Below are 14,915 nucleotides of genomic sequence, written 5' to 3'. Positions count from 1 at the left end.
CTAACGTCTTAAAAAAACATTTTAAAAAAAGGACATGTGCATTAGTGCGCTTTCAAAACATTTTCCTTGTGCCTTTTAAGCATTATTTATGGACAAATTTAATTCCTTGTGAAACATGTTTAAATAGGTTCATCTAGTCTTTTCTCAAATAATTCTCTAAAAACTGGCCACCAATGATTTTATTTCAAGCATTTCTCTACATTATCGATACAATGAATAACTTTAATTGTGACAAAATGTAGGAGGAACATATGTGACAAAGCTTGTATTATTTTTATTAGACATCTGATTTCTATGCTATTTGTTTATTCAATTTACATACCTCATTGCTTTGTATTATATTTATTCCACACAGTTTTATGTATACAGTCAGAACTGCAGTTTCAATGTCCCGAGAGGGATTCTGAAAGGATCAGAATCTGTTTGGTCCTATCCCTACACCCCCCCACCCCCCACCACCCCCCACCCCACCCCCCACCCCACCCCGTATAATTGTACGCCTAGCTTGGCTGACCAGGGTTCTTTCGTCTTCGTGGGGCTGCTTAGCAAATACCCATTATCTCAAGGGGGGTGGAAAACACTTCGTAGGCAATCACCAGTTCTCCTGGAGCCATGAATAGGTGTATTCATAAACCAGCAGCATCACTGCACCACCTAGAAAAGAAAAGGGCTGGCTGTTTGTCATAAATCTTGTGAAACATCAACATCTTTCCCACTGGGCTTCTGAATTCATAAAGCCCCACGTCGTCTCCTTGCTCAACAGTTCTGAAACGCCAGTGCATATGCATGTCCACCTCTTTATCTTCCAGTCACCATCCACCCACCACCTCTGGCTATGCACCACTCCTGTGGGAATGCCGCGGGTAAAATCAAGACCACCTGGACTTTCGAGATCCATACCCTTTCACGGGTTTCTTTCACTTTTATGAATTCTCATCATATTTTTTCAAGCACCTTACACTTCCAAAAGTGAATACATGTAGACACATGTGGTCACGGAAGGGCGCGTGGCTTTCTTGTGAACAGCAATGTCCAGATTCTTCCTATGTCGGCAAAGGCTTTCTTGCTCCAAGTCCCACCATAAGCCTTTGCAGCCGGCTCTTAGTCTTAGTTGTGTTGAGGGAGGCCGTCTCTAAAAAAGGGCACTTGGCAGACAAGTCTGCCTTTACACCTTTCAAACTGGATTGCAGGGTGAACAATAGCTGCGGCATATTTTGTAAAAACGGGGAATTTGAAAGCTGCTTTTTGTGCACTTCTGTGCCTCTGATCTGCATGGAACGAACTTGAAAATTTCGTAGTTGGGGTTAGGTGGCACGAGACCATTGCCTGTCTTGGGTGAGAAGCACGAGGTAACTGGCTGCACTGAGGGATGCTGCGTAGTGTGTCAGCAGGAACATCACACGGAAAATAAACAAGGAGGCAGTTGACTAGCCACTGGGAGAAATGTTGGTACGCGGGTGCTTTTGGGTCCCAGTTGAAGCAGCGACAACGCGTGTCTGGTGCCCTTTAGGGTCCGCTCTCCTTATCTGCTCCTGTGTAACTGTATTAAAAGTGACACAATCAGACGGTGGGCAAATATACTGAGCACAACTGAGAGATTGGCCGCAGGAATAGAAGGCTGACTGCAGACAGCGAGAAAGAGAGCTTGATTTTTCATCTTAGTTCATTTGTACATGTGGCCATGTGCTTCCCCCTCTTTAAAGCTACAGGCTGCACGTGTTTCTGCTACCATATACTAAGATCACTATCTGCCTGTAATTCTCATTTCAACTCATGAAGGCTTCAGCAGGGGGACCGGTCTAGGTTTCTCTTTCCTTTCTTTTAAAAAATTTACCCTAAACTCCAAAGTCTTAGCGTTCTACCTCTTCTTCCTTTGAAGATGCTCAGATTTGCACGTGTGGACAGAGGTTCCTGATTGAGGCTTCCAGTTCCCCCCGGTGTGGAGTAGCCTGGACAGTATATCACAGCTGCCCTTCGCAGTGGACTTACCACCATAGCGAATTAGAACACCTCATGCGCAAATACTTGCAAGCCTCCAACAAAATTTGGCGGCGGTTTTTTTTTTCCCGAGGTTTGGATTGAGGTTCCAGTCAATTGCCACTTTAGCTAAACTTTGCCCACGTCACCACTCTTTTGAGGTGACATCCTTCTGAGAAAGTGGGTTTAGGGCCCCTTCTGTTATCCCCCCGCCTCGCCCCCCACCCCAACAAACACACTTAAGACTAGGTCTACTAGTGCACAAAATTCCTAACATTTTTATTATTGGGTTAGTTTTGACACACAGGCCAGTAATTAACATAAGGCAGATCTGACTCTCAAAAGTGCAACAAAATCCATGCTTAAATGCCTAGAAAGGGTAGGATCAGTGGGTGCAAAGGCAAGGGATTTTGGAAGTGTTTGTGAAATACATCCAAATCCCAAGTGTTCAGCAGCCTGCACTGCCAGACTGTTGCTCTCTATCTCGGGGTCTCAGTGGGCTGAGCCCTGAAGACCAAGGTGCTTGTGTGTGAGTGTGGTGGGCGAGCAGGCTGCTGGGAAAGGAGGGGAAGAGCAGGGGGAGAAGGTCCAGGGACGCGCACCAGGTAGGTGAGTGTGACCTGCTTGGAAAGAAGGAACAAACTGTGCGGTCTCCTGCATGCTTCCGGACTGATTCACCAGGCCGCTTATAATCCAGGAATATTTGCCCAGGCAGTTGAGTCGGCAGCAGTCATTTTCTTATCTATTTACATAGAGGCAGCTGACTCTCCCTGTGGGAATGGCAGCTGGTTTTTTTTTTTTTTTTTTACTTTTGAGGTAGGGCTCTGAGCCAGAAGCCTCCACAGGCAGGCTTGGAGAGGTGAGGAGGGCCAGGCTGTGGCTTTACCACTTTCCAGAATAGCCGGTGAAGACAAGCGGCTCTTGCTGTTCGTCCAGGCGAGTGGTCCTCATTTCCTTTCGCAGTGAAGTTCGGCAGGGGCACAGTGAACTGGGAACTCGAGGAAAAGTGTTGTTAGCCTGTGCCTTCACTCAGGTGGAAGTCCTTCCCTTGAGCCAGAAGCCACCGTGTGTTACAACACTGCCTCAAACTCCAGCTGGCTGCGGGTCCTGTCCTATTTACTCGAGTCATTATTTGGCTCCTGTCAGCCCCCGGTAAGTCCACAAACAGCAATTTATAAACAAAGGTAGAACATTTCCAGTGGATGCCTTCAGTGGCTTGAATATTCCCAGACAACTTTATATCCTCCAGGTTTCTGTCTTTCACAAGTGTGGTTAACCTTTCATTAGTGTTGTTAACAGATACAAGTAAGAACAAGACACCAACTACAAGAACACAGACGGAAGGCGATAAATAATAATAAAAATGTCATTACCTGGTCCAAGTCTCATAATCTTGGGAATCAGACCTTTGTACAAAGCAAAAAACCTATAACCAGAAGGGAAAGAGCAACATTCTTATTCTGATCATCAAATGACGTTGCGTTCCCTCAACTTCATGGAGATGTTGGCTCAGCCTTTGCAGGAGTAGGAAGCCCGGTCTCCCTCCCAGGGTTTCAAACTGCTGACTTTGTGGTTAGCTGCCCAATGCGTAACCATTACACCACTACAGAGGGAGGGAGTTCAGCACTTCAAAGTCAATATATAACTAAATCGCACACACCCCAGGCCAGGCAGTATCTGGCTGAGTAGTCTATGCAGCAAAGCAGAGGAGGGGAAAGAGGTATGGTAATCGATTCGTTATTATCCAAGCTGTGCTGAGTTTGTCCAATCAGAAATAAGACTTTCATCAGCAAGATGGATTTTGCTTGCAAGACAGCTGTGCATATGGACAAAATGACGTTTGCAATTGAATTTCAAAGACCGCAGACTCAGTCTTCACATTAGGAAATGTGATGCAGTTCAGATCAAAATAATAAAATAACACTTGTTTACTTGTGACTGACGGGGCTGAGGCGAGAGGAAGAGGCCAACATAATGATCAGAAGCACAATAATATAAGAAAAAAGAGACACACACTTTACATTTTAAAAAGCAATTCTGCGGAACTCTAGTTAATCTTCTCAGGAGAATAAAATTGGGTGATATTCTGATGAACGGTGGGAAGATGTCTCGGCCCCGCCCCTCTTAGCAGTGCTGATATAAGGCGCAATAGCACAGTGTATGCACGCTCAGAAGTGGAATGTTCACCTGGGTGTTCTAAGGCCAATGTGCTGCATCTTGTACGATCGTGACTCCTGGTGTTGCCAACATCCCCTGACAATGTTTATCTTGCAAAGGTGATCCTAGCTTCTTAGACACACATTCCATTTAGGAGGCCTTCCCAGCCCTCATCAAAACGGAAGGACAATAGGGATCCTCCCGGCCTGCCTGCCCCCGCCTCCCCCCCCCCCCCACCCAGCAAAACCTGAGCAGTCGCATCCTCATCAAAGAAGAATGTGTTACCCTTCTTCCTGGTAGATGGTGGCTATTGTTTTAAAACAGGTTCTGTATTTGATCTGTCCAGGAACTGGCTGGGGCCCTTGAATCCTACTTTTGGCAACATCGAAAGGGATGTTAGTGACTGACGCTATTGTTCCCGAGAGAAGACCGATCCCAAACTTTCGCAAAAGCTCCAAGGTCGGATCCTAAAAGAACAGAAGAGGAACAGGAGTCACGGCAGAGGAAGGAAGCGGAAGCCCCTAAGTGGGTTCCACACTGTCAAGCACTGTGTATTACCCGAGCATGGCCCTCGCCGGCACCCTCCTGTTCTCCAGTGGAACACATTAGGATCTCCTGGGCTGGAACTTGTTTTCTCCGCAATCCCATTGGCCATGTTTTTACACATGGTCTAAATTGCTGAAGTACACATTTCCTCACACAGGATTTATAAACACAGTTCATAAAGAGAGACTGGTATGGCATATGGGGATGATTTGTATAATTGGGCTTCACAATGTACTTAGTATTACTGTATCAAAACAGGAGAAATCCAAGCACACTATTAGCTAATTGGCCAGAATATTTTACAAATGACAGCAACTTCCACCATGAAGCCTACTAAAATGCTCATTTGTGTGTGGACCCCCAAATGTTAAATTAAATCAAGGCTACTCCCCGTCTGCTGCCATTCCCCTCCAGGTTTTTTGCATTTATTTTCACGTGTAGCTGATCCACTGTACTGAGAAGTGCTAGCTTCCTGTTATTAACAAACCGACTTGGGGCGGCTGCAAAACAGCCTGTGACATTCTGTGCATTATAAACAGTAGTAAGGCACTGGACTAATTGGCCGAAGAATTTACAACCCATTGTTTCTGAATCTTATTCTTGCTTCATGGCAAAGGAAGAAAAAGCGAGAGGGAGCCGGAGAGGGGTTGAAAGAGGAATATGATTTTCTTCTTTCCATTTGAATTGAGGGCCTGCAAATTGGTCTGATTTGATTTTCCACCCTCCCTGCTCTGCTTTCTGACATCAAAGTCTTTAATTAGGCCTTCTGTGGGAGTCACTTTCCTTCAGCCTATTTTTATGCCCACCGAGCTCACGTTACGCTCTGTTATAATGAATTTGCTGGGAAGTTCTCCTTATGTTTGCAGCCTCCATCTGTGCCCTGAAGAGAGGTTTGTATCCCATCCCCTCAGCTGCCCACTCTCTGCCGTGGGGAGCATGCCAGACACCCCCGATGCTGCTCTCCTTTCGGCAGTCATTCGTGGGAAGCCATCTTCACAGGAAGAACACAGGCTTGCACTGTGGCTTGATTTTATCCAGCAGGAAAAGGATGGCGGGGAAAACACACCCAGCATCATTTTTGGGGGAAAAAAAACCAAACAAAACCCAAACAAATAGAACACAAAACAAAAGGCAGGTCCAACCATTTCATGGAAGAAGAAAACTGATGTTCTGAGATTTTCAACTGAGCCAAGGACCAGTCACCATCATCAGAAAGTGCTATGTGGCTAAACAGGGAGAGGGAGGGGTTCTGTAATGATGGCTGGGTCTAAGCCATACAGGTGCTGGGTAGGTTTAAAGGGATTAAAAACCAACAGGGTGTTTCAACAGGAAAAACAATGCAGCGATTGCAGTATGGGTGAAGTATGTTTAAATAGTTACCTTCTTCTTCTTTTTTCCCTCTTTTACAAGGAGAGAAAAATGCCATTTATATTACCCCCTCTCCATTATGGCACAGAAGCAAACTGGATGTGGGGCTTGGGAGGACGTGGAACTCAGGACCGGCTCTGGTTGTCTGGCCTTAGGCGAGTCACCTAATTGGTGTCCCCAAGGTGTAGAAGGAAGGTTTAAAGACCTGCTTACCTCTGTCCGGTATGACTATTGAGAAATAAAAGTGACACTAGATGCAAGGACTATGAATGTTGTACAAGCCTGGCCAAAAATGCATAGTCTCATTGTGTAGCCTGTTTCCTAAGGACCCAGAGCATCCTGTAGTCCAATACTCCTAAGGCATTGTAGTCACACAACCATGGTCACTGCCTTTTCAACTGAGTGCGAGAGTGAAAATGATGACGATGAGGAGGAGGCGTGTACCCATCGAGGACGTTCGGGGGACTTCTTTAAGCAGTCAACCTGTCCCATCTCTGAATGTGTCTGCTGAGGATCAGAGTTGAAGACAGGAGGACAAAGTCAGCTATCTGGTAAAGGTCATCATGCTTGAGACACTTTGGTGGAGATCAAACCCTAAGATCTCCAAGCCATCAATACTCTCACAAGCGAGAGTAGGTGTTAAACCTCTGTCTTCCAGACAACGTAGTAGTAGGGTACCACCGACCCAATGGTGACCCCAGTGCGCCAGAGAAGAACTGTGCTTCAGAGTTCTCAAGGCAGATTTCAGGAGTAGATTGCCAGGCCTGCCTTCTGAGGTGTCTCTGGTGAGCAAGCAGTCTAGTGCTTAATTAACCACTTATGCCACCCTACTGGGAAGGGGTCTGCGACTCGCTTTAACATTTCTCCAGGACTTCTGCAACTGCCCATCTGAAAACCCAAGTCAGGGAGTCTTGAATGCTGGTGCTACCTCCAGAGGCAGAGGTGGTGACTGGCTGCAGCCCTGTAGGCCTTCTAAACCCGTTGCAGTTGAGACAAAGTTAACACCCAGCAGCCTCATTTGGGTCAGAATAGAAATTTTCTCCGTAAAGCTTGTAAGGGCTAATCTTTTGAAAATAGACCACAAGGCATTTCTTCTGAGGCTGCGTAGGCTCCAACCTCCAACCTTTTGGAGAGCAGCCCAGTTCAATGACTGCTTGCTTCACCCAGAGGCTCTTTAGGAATTCTGGGAGAAGCAAGGCCCTCTTCGATGACTAGAGGGCTTCTCTCACCATTTGGCCCCTGGTCCCATGCGACCATCCTAGTCTCTCAGCTCACCTCTCTGCTTTCTCTGCAACATGTTGCCAGCTCTCAATGCCCACGCCCCCTGCCCTCCCCCCATTGGTCTCCTCCTCACCATGGGCTTCAACAAGGACAATGGTGAGGATGGCACAGGACTGGGCAGGGTGTTCAACACAGGGCGGTTATGAGTGGGACAGACTCATAGTATGAGCGTACTGGTTAGCTCATCATTACCTGATACCTGCCAACCACGTCTCCAGCTCCACGACTTTCTTCAAGTTCCTCCTGCAGTCTGGAATGCCCTTCTCCATCCTTTCCATCGGTAGGCACCCCACTCCACTTTTGAGGTCCAGCTAAACTCCTACCTCTTCCAAGAACTTTTGATAGATTTTCAAAACGGATTTGTCCTTCCTCTCTACTCCTGAAGCACCCTCAATGGTTGTGCTTGCTGTGTGTGTGTGTGTGCACTTCATACATCTGCATTCCACATGGGACTATGAACTCACACCGCAGGGAACAGTGTTACTCTTCTTTGTGCCCTTGATTGCACAGTGCTATGAAGTCACTCGTGACGCACAGCAGGTACATAAATGCTTACTGATTGGCCTATCGATGTACTTAATTCTTTATTTTTGTAGAAATACTTAGAATCAAATTTACCTACAAATCACTGTTTCCCAAGTTTCTGTCTCTGTGCAAGGTAGCACTACCATGGGGCAGGTAAAACACAGGGCCCGTGGAAAGTGAGCTCTTTCAAGGTAGAGAACTCAGGCCTCTCGGGTCTCACAGAGGCAGGCGTGGAGTCATCGGACTCCCCTCCCACTGCTCAGTGAATTACAGGGAACAGTATGATCTGATAGCCTGCGATCCGTTTTTAGCAAAAGAATGCAGTGGGCACAGAACACGGTCCTCAAATATTACTCTTTGGGTTTTTATTTCTTGAACTTCCTGAGTTTTCCTCTAGTAGGCTGAGGCATCTACTTGTCACAAGACAAATGGGGTTTGTTGATTTCCCTTTTGATTATTAAGAACCTAACCCAAACCCAAACCACTGAATATTATAGCCCTCCTCTTTGTGTTCCTGCTACAATTCTCATTCTTTTGAACACACAATCTTACAGAAGATTAGAGGCAGGTGACAAAACATGTGGAGAGAAGGTATGAAAAATCCCACGAGTGGCCATAGCCAGAACACCATCAATGCCCCAGACCCTTTCTTGGCGGTCAGGGAAGAGTGGCTCACTGGATGCTTCCCTCATGGCAGATGGGGAGGAGGACGTTTCCATAGCTGCTGCTGAAGCACAGGGACAGATTTCTATCACACAGAGATAGATCCCCTAGTGCCCGAGACACTGCCACATCCATCCAAATGGCCCTGGTGGCACAGCCTTCTGATCCGTACCCAGGACTCAGTAAACTGGTGGTGGTGGTGGTGGGGCAGTGGTGCTGTTGTGGGAGGGAAACCCCCAACCCTGGTCCTTGGATTGGCTCACTATTTGCTAATTATTTAGAAATTTTCCTCTGAGGATCTCCAAGAGATGGACATCTCTGTGAGATGATCAGCAGCTCCATTTTCAGTTTGAGGGTTAAAACTCCAAGATAGAGAGGGTTTGGATAACATTTTGGAATTACATAGCAGGCCAGGGGAGGTGGTGGGGGCTCAGTTAATTAAGTAGATTTAACAATCACACACACACATTATCCCTAACACTGGGGCATATAAGGCTATAAGCAAACAATGATAGAATTGGAGAAATAGTACTACAATAATAGTTGGGGGCTTTAATACACGATCCAAACCTGGACAGAACATCTAGAAAGATAGTCCATGAAACAGAAGACATCAATGGCATTAAAAGCCAACTAGACTTTAACAGACACATATGTACAGGATATTCTACCCAACAGCAGCGCCATACACATTTTCTCCCAGGGAAGCATGCCTTGTTGAATTTAAGAGGTCCGGATCATACATGCTGACCAGTACACAGTTCAGGTAGAAATCAGTAATAGGAAAAACCCAAACACCCGGAAAATACCCAAACATACGGAAATTAAGCAGCATCCTCTTAAGCTACCAATGGATGAAAGAAAAAAATTCACAATTTTCTTACAATCAAATTAAAATGAAAGCACAACATACCCAAACTTATAGGATGCAGTGAAGGCAGTATTCAGAGGGAAACTTAGAGCAATAAGTGCCTAAATCAACAGCCAAATGCAACAGCTCCAGGATAGAAAGAGAAGAGCAAAGAAAGCATAAATCTACCAGAAGAAATGAATAGCAAAGAAATAAAAACAAAAATAAATATAGTAAGAATAAATAAAACCAGAAGTCAGACTGTTCAAAGATCAATAAGTTGGACAAATCTGAAGTTAGACTAAGAAAAGATATAAATAACTGAATTAAAACATGAAAGAGGGGACATTATAATGAACCCAATAGGAAGAGAGAGAATGACGAGAGAAGATGATGAACAACTGTATGGTCACAAACTGGATAACTTAGATTAAGTGGACAAATTCTTAGAAGGACACAATCTACCCAAACTGACCCACAGGCGCTTCACAAGGGAAGGGATGGAGTTAGGGACGAGAAACGTCCCAGCAACAACAAAAATATTACTGGACCAGATGGCTTCGCTGGAAAACTCGATCAAACATTTAGAAAAGACTTGGCACCAATACGGTTTAAACTCTCCCAAAAGATATTAAGAAAGGAATATTCCCTAATTTAGTCTATGAAGCAAACCAACCTGATACTCAGGACAGACAAAAACACGACAGGGAAAGAAAATCACAGGCCAACATCTCTTATTAACATAGATGAAAAAATCCTCAGTAAAATATTGCTGAATATAATCCAATGACATATTAAAAAATTCAAACCCCATGATCAAGTGCAATATATTCCATGAATGCAGGAATGGCTCACCATTAGAAAAAAAATCAACCAATGTAATATACCACATCAATAGGACCCAGGAAATGAACCACATGATCAGAATTCAGAAAAAAGCTTTAGATAAAATATAATACCATTTCTTCTTGATGAAAACCCTAAAGATATTTGAAATAAAAAGGAAATTGCTTAATATGACTTAGGGTATATAAATCAATTGTCAGCATTATTCTTAATAGAGAAAGTCTGAAGTCTTTACCCCCTTGAAATGGGAAGCAAGATAAGGGTGCCTGTTTTTTCCATTTGTATTTAATATTGTTTAGGAAGTCTGTCCAGGGAAGCAGAGGCCTCTTCAACACGTGGTGCTGGTAAAAAATGGTTATCTGTCTGCAGAAAAATGAAGCAAGACCCTTTTATCACTCCGTGCACAAGAATAAACTCAAGGTGGATCACAGACCTTGAGGTAAAACCCCAAATTATTAGGCCCATGAATGAGGGAATTGGAACAAACCTGAGAACTTTGGCGCAGGGAATACACAGGCTATCAGAAACAGGGAAGGACACAAATACAGAGGAGTCACAAATTGACAAATGGGATATACTGAAGATAAAACACCTGTGTACATCGAAAGAATTCACCGAGAGATAATAAGAGAGCCCACTGACTTGGAAAACAGTTTTAGCAATGACATCAGATAAAGGCCTTATGAAAATCTACAATACTCCGCTAGCTTCCAAAAAGAAAAAAAACCCAACTAATTGCCCACTGAGGAGGTGGGAAAAGGATGTGAACAGAAGCTTCACAGGGGCAGAAATCAGAATGGTCAATAAACATACGAGAAAATGTTCCTGATCTTTAGCAATAAGAGAAATGCAAATTAAAACAATGAGATACCACCTAACACCCTCAAAGATAGCTCAATTAAAAAAATCAGAAAACAAGTGTTCGAGGGGGTGTGGGGAGACAGGAATTCTCATCCACTGCTGGTGGACCTGTAGGTATGTACTGTCACTATGGAAATCGATTTGGCGATATCTAAAACAGATGGAAATTTAGCTACCATACGATCTAGCAATTCCACTACAGGGCATATACCCAGAAGAGGCAAGAAACAAACCATGGCTAAAATCTGTGCACCAATGTTCATCGTGGCACAGTTCACAATTGCAAGGAGTTGGAAACAACCCAAATTTCCATCAACTGATGAATGGATTAAAAAACTGTGGTACATACATACAATGGAGTACTACGCATTGTTAAAAAGCAGTGATGAATATATGAAGCACATCGTCACATGGGAAGAACTGGAGGAAATTATGCTAAATAAAGTAAGCCAAGCACAAAAGGACAAGTACATGAATCTGCTGAGGTAAGCTTAAAAAAATGCAAAAGGGGCATAGGGAAAAAGCTACTGTTTATAAACATTCCTGGAGAGGGGTCCAGGTAATATTGCAGGGGCCAGAACAAATCCAGGGATATATACAGTAGCCAACTAAAGAGGAGGGGGGTAGGAAAGGAAAAAAAAAGAAAGTAATTGGTAGCGGGGGAACAGGGCATTAATCTACCCAAGAGGAGGGTACTGTTTATATCTCCACAGGGCAGGAGGGACCAGACATCAACCTGGTGCTCCAAGATGTGAATGCAACATACTGAAGTACAGAACCAGTAGAGAGGTCTGAGGGGCCTACCCCAATCCCAACTACGTGGACAGCTGCCCCTCCCCACAGAAGAATTTATTTCAGAGGACAGCACTGAAGCTGCAGCTCAGGGAGAGAGACATGTCTGGTTAGAGCACACAGGAGCTAATGAAGGGGGAGGAAGAGAAAGTGGAGCACATCCTGGCCCACCAAGCCTTGAGGATGATATTCCTGCTCAGAGTAGCCAATCCACAGAGAAGACAATATGGCTGGCCCCACTATGAGACATGACATTCCTCACTGACCCATAGCCCTACAGGGGACAACACTGGAGACACAGTGTGGAAATTGCACCCGATCTGACCCCACCACACCGAAGCAAAACACTAAGGGGGTGAAACAGAACAGCAAGGGGAGCAGAGCAAGGAAGTCTGGAGGTAGTATCAAAAATAGACTTTGGGACCAGGGCATGGCACCCCATTAGACTCGACCAGAAAACACTCTTAAAGGCCAACAAACAGCCCTTGAACTATCTACAGGCTTTTCTTTCTTTTTTCTTTTTGTCTTTTTTTTTTGGTTGTCGTTATTTTGTTGCTTGGTTTTGCTCTGTCTTGTTTTTGTGCATGTTAGTATCTCTGCATGTCTGTCTAAATAAGATAGACTGGATGAACAATCTGGAGGAGAAAACAATGGGACCGACAGTTCTGGGGGGACATAGGAGAGGGGGAGGTGGGGAGAAAGGAAGTAGAGTTAACAAACCCAGGGACAATGCAACAAGTGATTCAAAATCAGTGGTGAGGATGGTGTAGGATGCCTGGTAGGGCTTGATCAAGGCTAATGTAACCAAGAGGAATGACGGAAACCCAAATGAAGGCTGAGCATGATAGTGGGACAAGAGGAAAGTCAAAGGAAATAGAGGAAAGAGCTAGGAGGTAAACAACATTTATAGAGGTCTAAATAAAGGCATGCACATATGTAAATATATTTATATATGATGATGGGGAAATAGATCTATGTGCATATATTTATAGGTTTAATATTAAGGTAGAAGATGGACATTGGGCCTCCACTCAAGTACTCCCTCAATGCAAGAATACTTTGTTCTTTTAAACTGGCATTCCATGATGCTCACCTTCCCGACAAGATTGCTTAAGACCAAGCGGGTGCATAAACAAATGTGGTGAAGAAAGCTGATGATGCCCGGATATCAAAAGATAGCACGTGGGATTTTAAAGGCTTGAAGGTAAAAAAGCGGCCATCTGGCTCAGAAGCAACAAAGTCCACATGGAAGAAGCACACCAGCATGTGTGATCACGAGGTGTCAAAGGGATCAGGTATCAGGCATTAAAGAACAAAAAATCAAATCATTGTGAATGAGGGGGAGTGCAGAATGGGGATCCAAGACTCATCGGTAGCCAACTGGACATTGCCTTACAGAAGAGTCACCGGGAGGAGACAAGCCAGCCAGGGTGCAGTGTAGCAATGATGAAACATACAACTTTCCTCTAGTTCCTAAATGCTTCCTCCCTCCTCCCCCCACTACTATCATGATCCCAATTGGACCTTACAAATCCGACTAGACCAGAGGATGTACACTGGTACAGATAGGAAACGGTAACTCAGGGAATCCAGGCCAGATATCCCTTCAGGACCAGTGGTGAAAGTGGCGATATCAGAGGGTGGAGGGAAGGTGGGGGTAGAAAGGGGGAACTAATTATAAGGATCTACAAATAAGCTCCTCCCTGGGGGATGGACAACAGAAAAGTGAGTGTAGGGAGACATCAGACAGTGTAAGGCATAATAAAATAATAATAATTTATAAATTATCAATGGTTCATGAGGGAGAGAAGAATGGGGAGGGAGGGGGGAAATGAGGATCTGAAGTCAAGGGTTTAAGTGGAGAGCAAATGTTTTGAGAATGAGGGCAATGCATGCACAAATGTGCTTGACACAATTGATGTATGTATGGATTGTGATAAGACTTGTATGAGCCCTCAATAAAATGATTTAAAAAAAAAGAATGGGTGCACAACCATAAGAATGTATTTATTGTCACTAAACGGTACATGTAGAAACTGTTGATCAGTATTGTTTTGCTGTGAATATTTTTAGCAGCAACACAAAATTAAATTAAATTATATTTTAAAAAGAAATCCTTATGGGTCCCCTTGGTCTGATTCCATTTTGCATGGGGTCATCATGGGTCAGAGCTCCACCAGATGGCAAACAGCAGCACCCAACACCCTAGCCCAGCAGTGCCGGCAGTAGTCGGAAATGCCGGCAGGAAATGAGCCCTTTCTATTCTATCTTTGGAACGGGGCTCTGACCATGGGGTTCCCAGGTGATGCTGTGAATTAGGCATGGGCCTCTAACCAAAGGGTTGGTGGTTCAAAACCTGCTAGGAGGTAGAATTGACTTGATGGCACTGGGTTTGGTTTAGGGTAACATGGGGTGCTGGGGCAAAGGAGAAGTAAAGTGTATAGGGGATTTATTCCATTGAGTCCCAGTGAGCTCTTGTGGGTGGAGGGAGGATGGGAAGTGAGACTGCTGGTCTTGTTCAGCTGAGATACTGATTGCTGAAGAGTTCCACATTGAGCGGGGGTGATCTGGTTCAGAAGTAAAGATGGGTGTTTGTTTTTTGCCACTACTTAGACTCTATCGTTGCTGTCTTTGGAAGCCCCTGGGTAACACCCAGGGCTGTGGACTCTAGTAGCTCCCGCGTTACTGCTCGTTTCCCTTAGAAAGAACCATTTCCAGGCCTGCCACACGACCTCCTCCCTCCCCACAAGCACACCAGTCCCCTGCTTACAAGAAGCCTTAATGATAATAACAACCCCAAACATTTAAGCACTTTTTTGGGGCCAGCTGTTGCTAAGTGCAAATTTTCCTGCATTGCCTCCGTTAATCTTCACAACCTCTAAGGTAAGAACTATTATTATTCCTATTTTACAAGTGAGTTAACTGAAAGGTTGAGTCTAAGAAGGGAGTTTTGGTTACGTGGGAGAGAGCCCACAGACTTTGCTTCAGGGCAGTTTTTCTGCCGATACTTCTGAGGGTCACTGGGTAGACAGGTGGAGGAGGTGTCCTG

General features: G+C 44.8%; 1 protein-coding gene across 1 annotated transcript in view; it reads right to left on the bottom strand.

Annotated features, from left to right (window-relative positions):
• Nucleotides 1–493: 493 nt before the first annotated feature.
• The window catches only part of SLC25A21 (solute carrier family 25 member 21), a 584,085-nt gene continuing 569,663 nt past the window's right edge, over nt 494–14,915 (bottom strand). The window contains exons 8-10 of the mRNA XM_075530895.1: nt 4,420–4,601; nt 3,351–3,403; nt 494–654 (exon numbers count right to left, since the gene is read on the bottom strand). Coding sequence (XP_075387010.1) covers nt 593–654; nt 3,351–3,403; nt 4,420–4,601 — 297 coding nt within the window. The 3' untranslated portion in view covers nt 494–592. The remainder of the gene's footprint in view (nt 655–3,350; nt 3,404–4,419; nt 4,602–14,915) is intronic.

This window comes from Tenrec ecaudatus, chromosome 14 (genome assembly GCF_050624435.1).
Source record: "Tenrec ecaudatus isolate mTenEca1 chromosome 14, mTenEca1.hap1, whole genome shotgun sequence".
NCBI lineage: Eukaryota > Metazoa > Chordata > Mammalia > Afrosoricida > Tenrecidae > Tenrec > Tenrec ecaudatus.
Note: the sequence above shows the minus strand (reverse complement) of the source record. Positions and strands in the feature narration are given on the sequence as shown.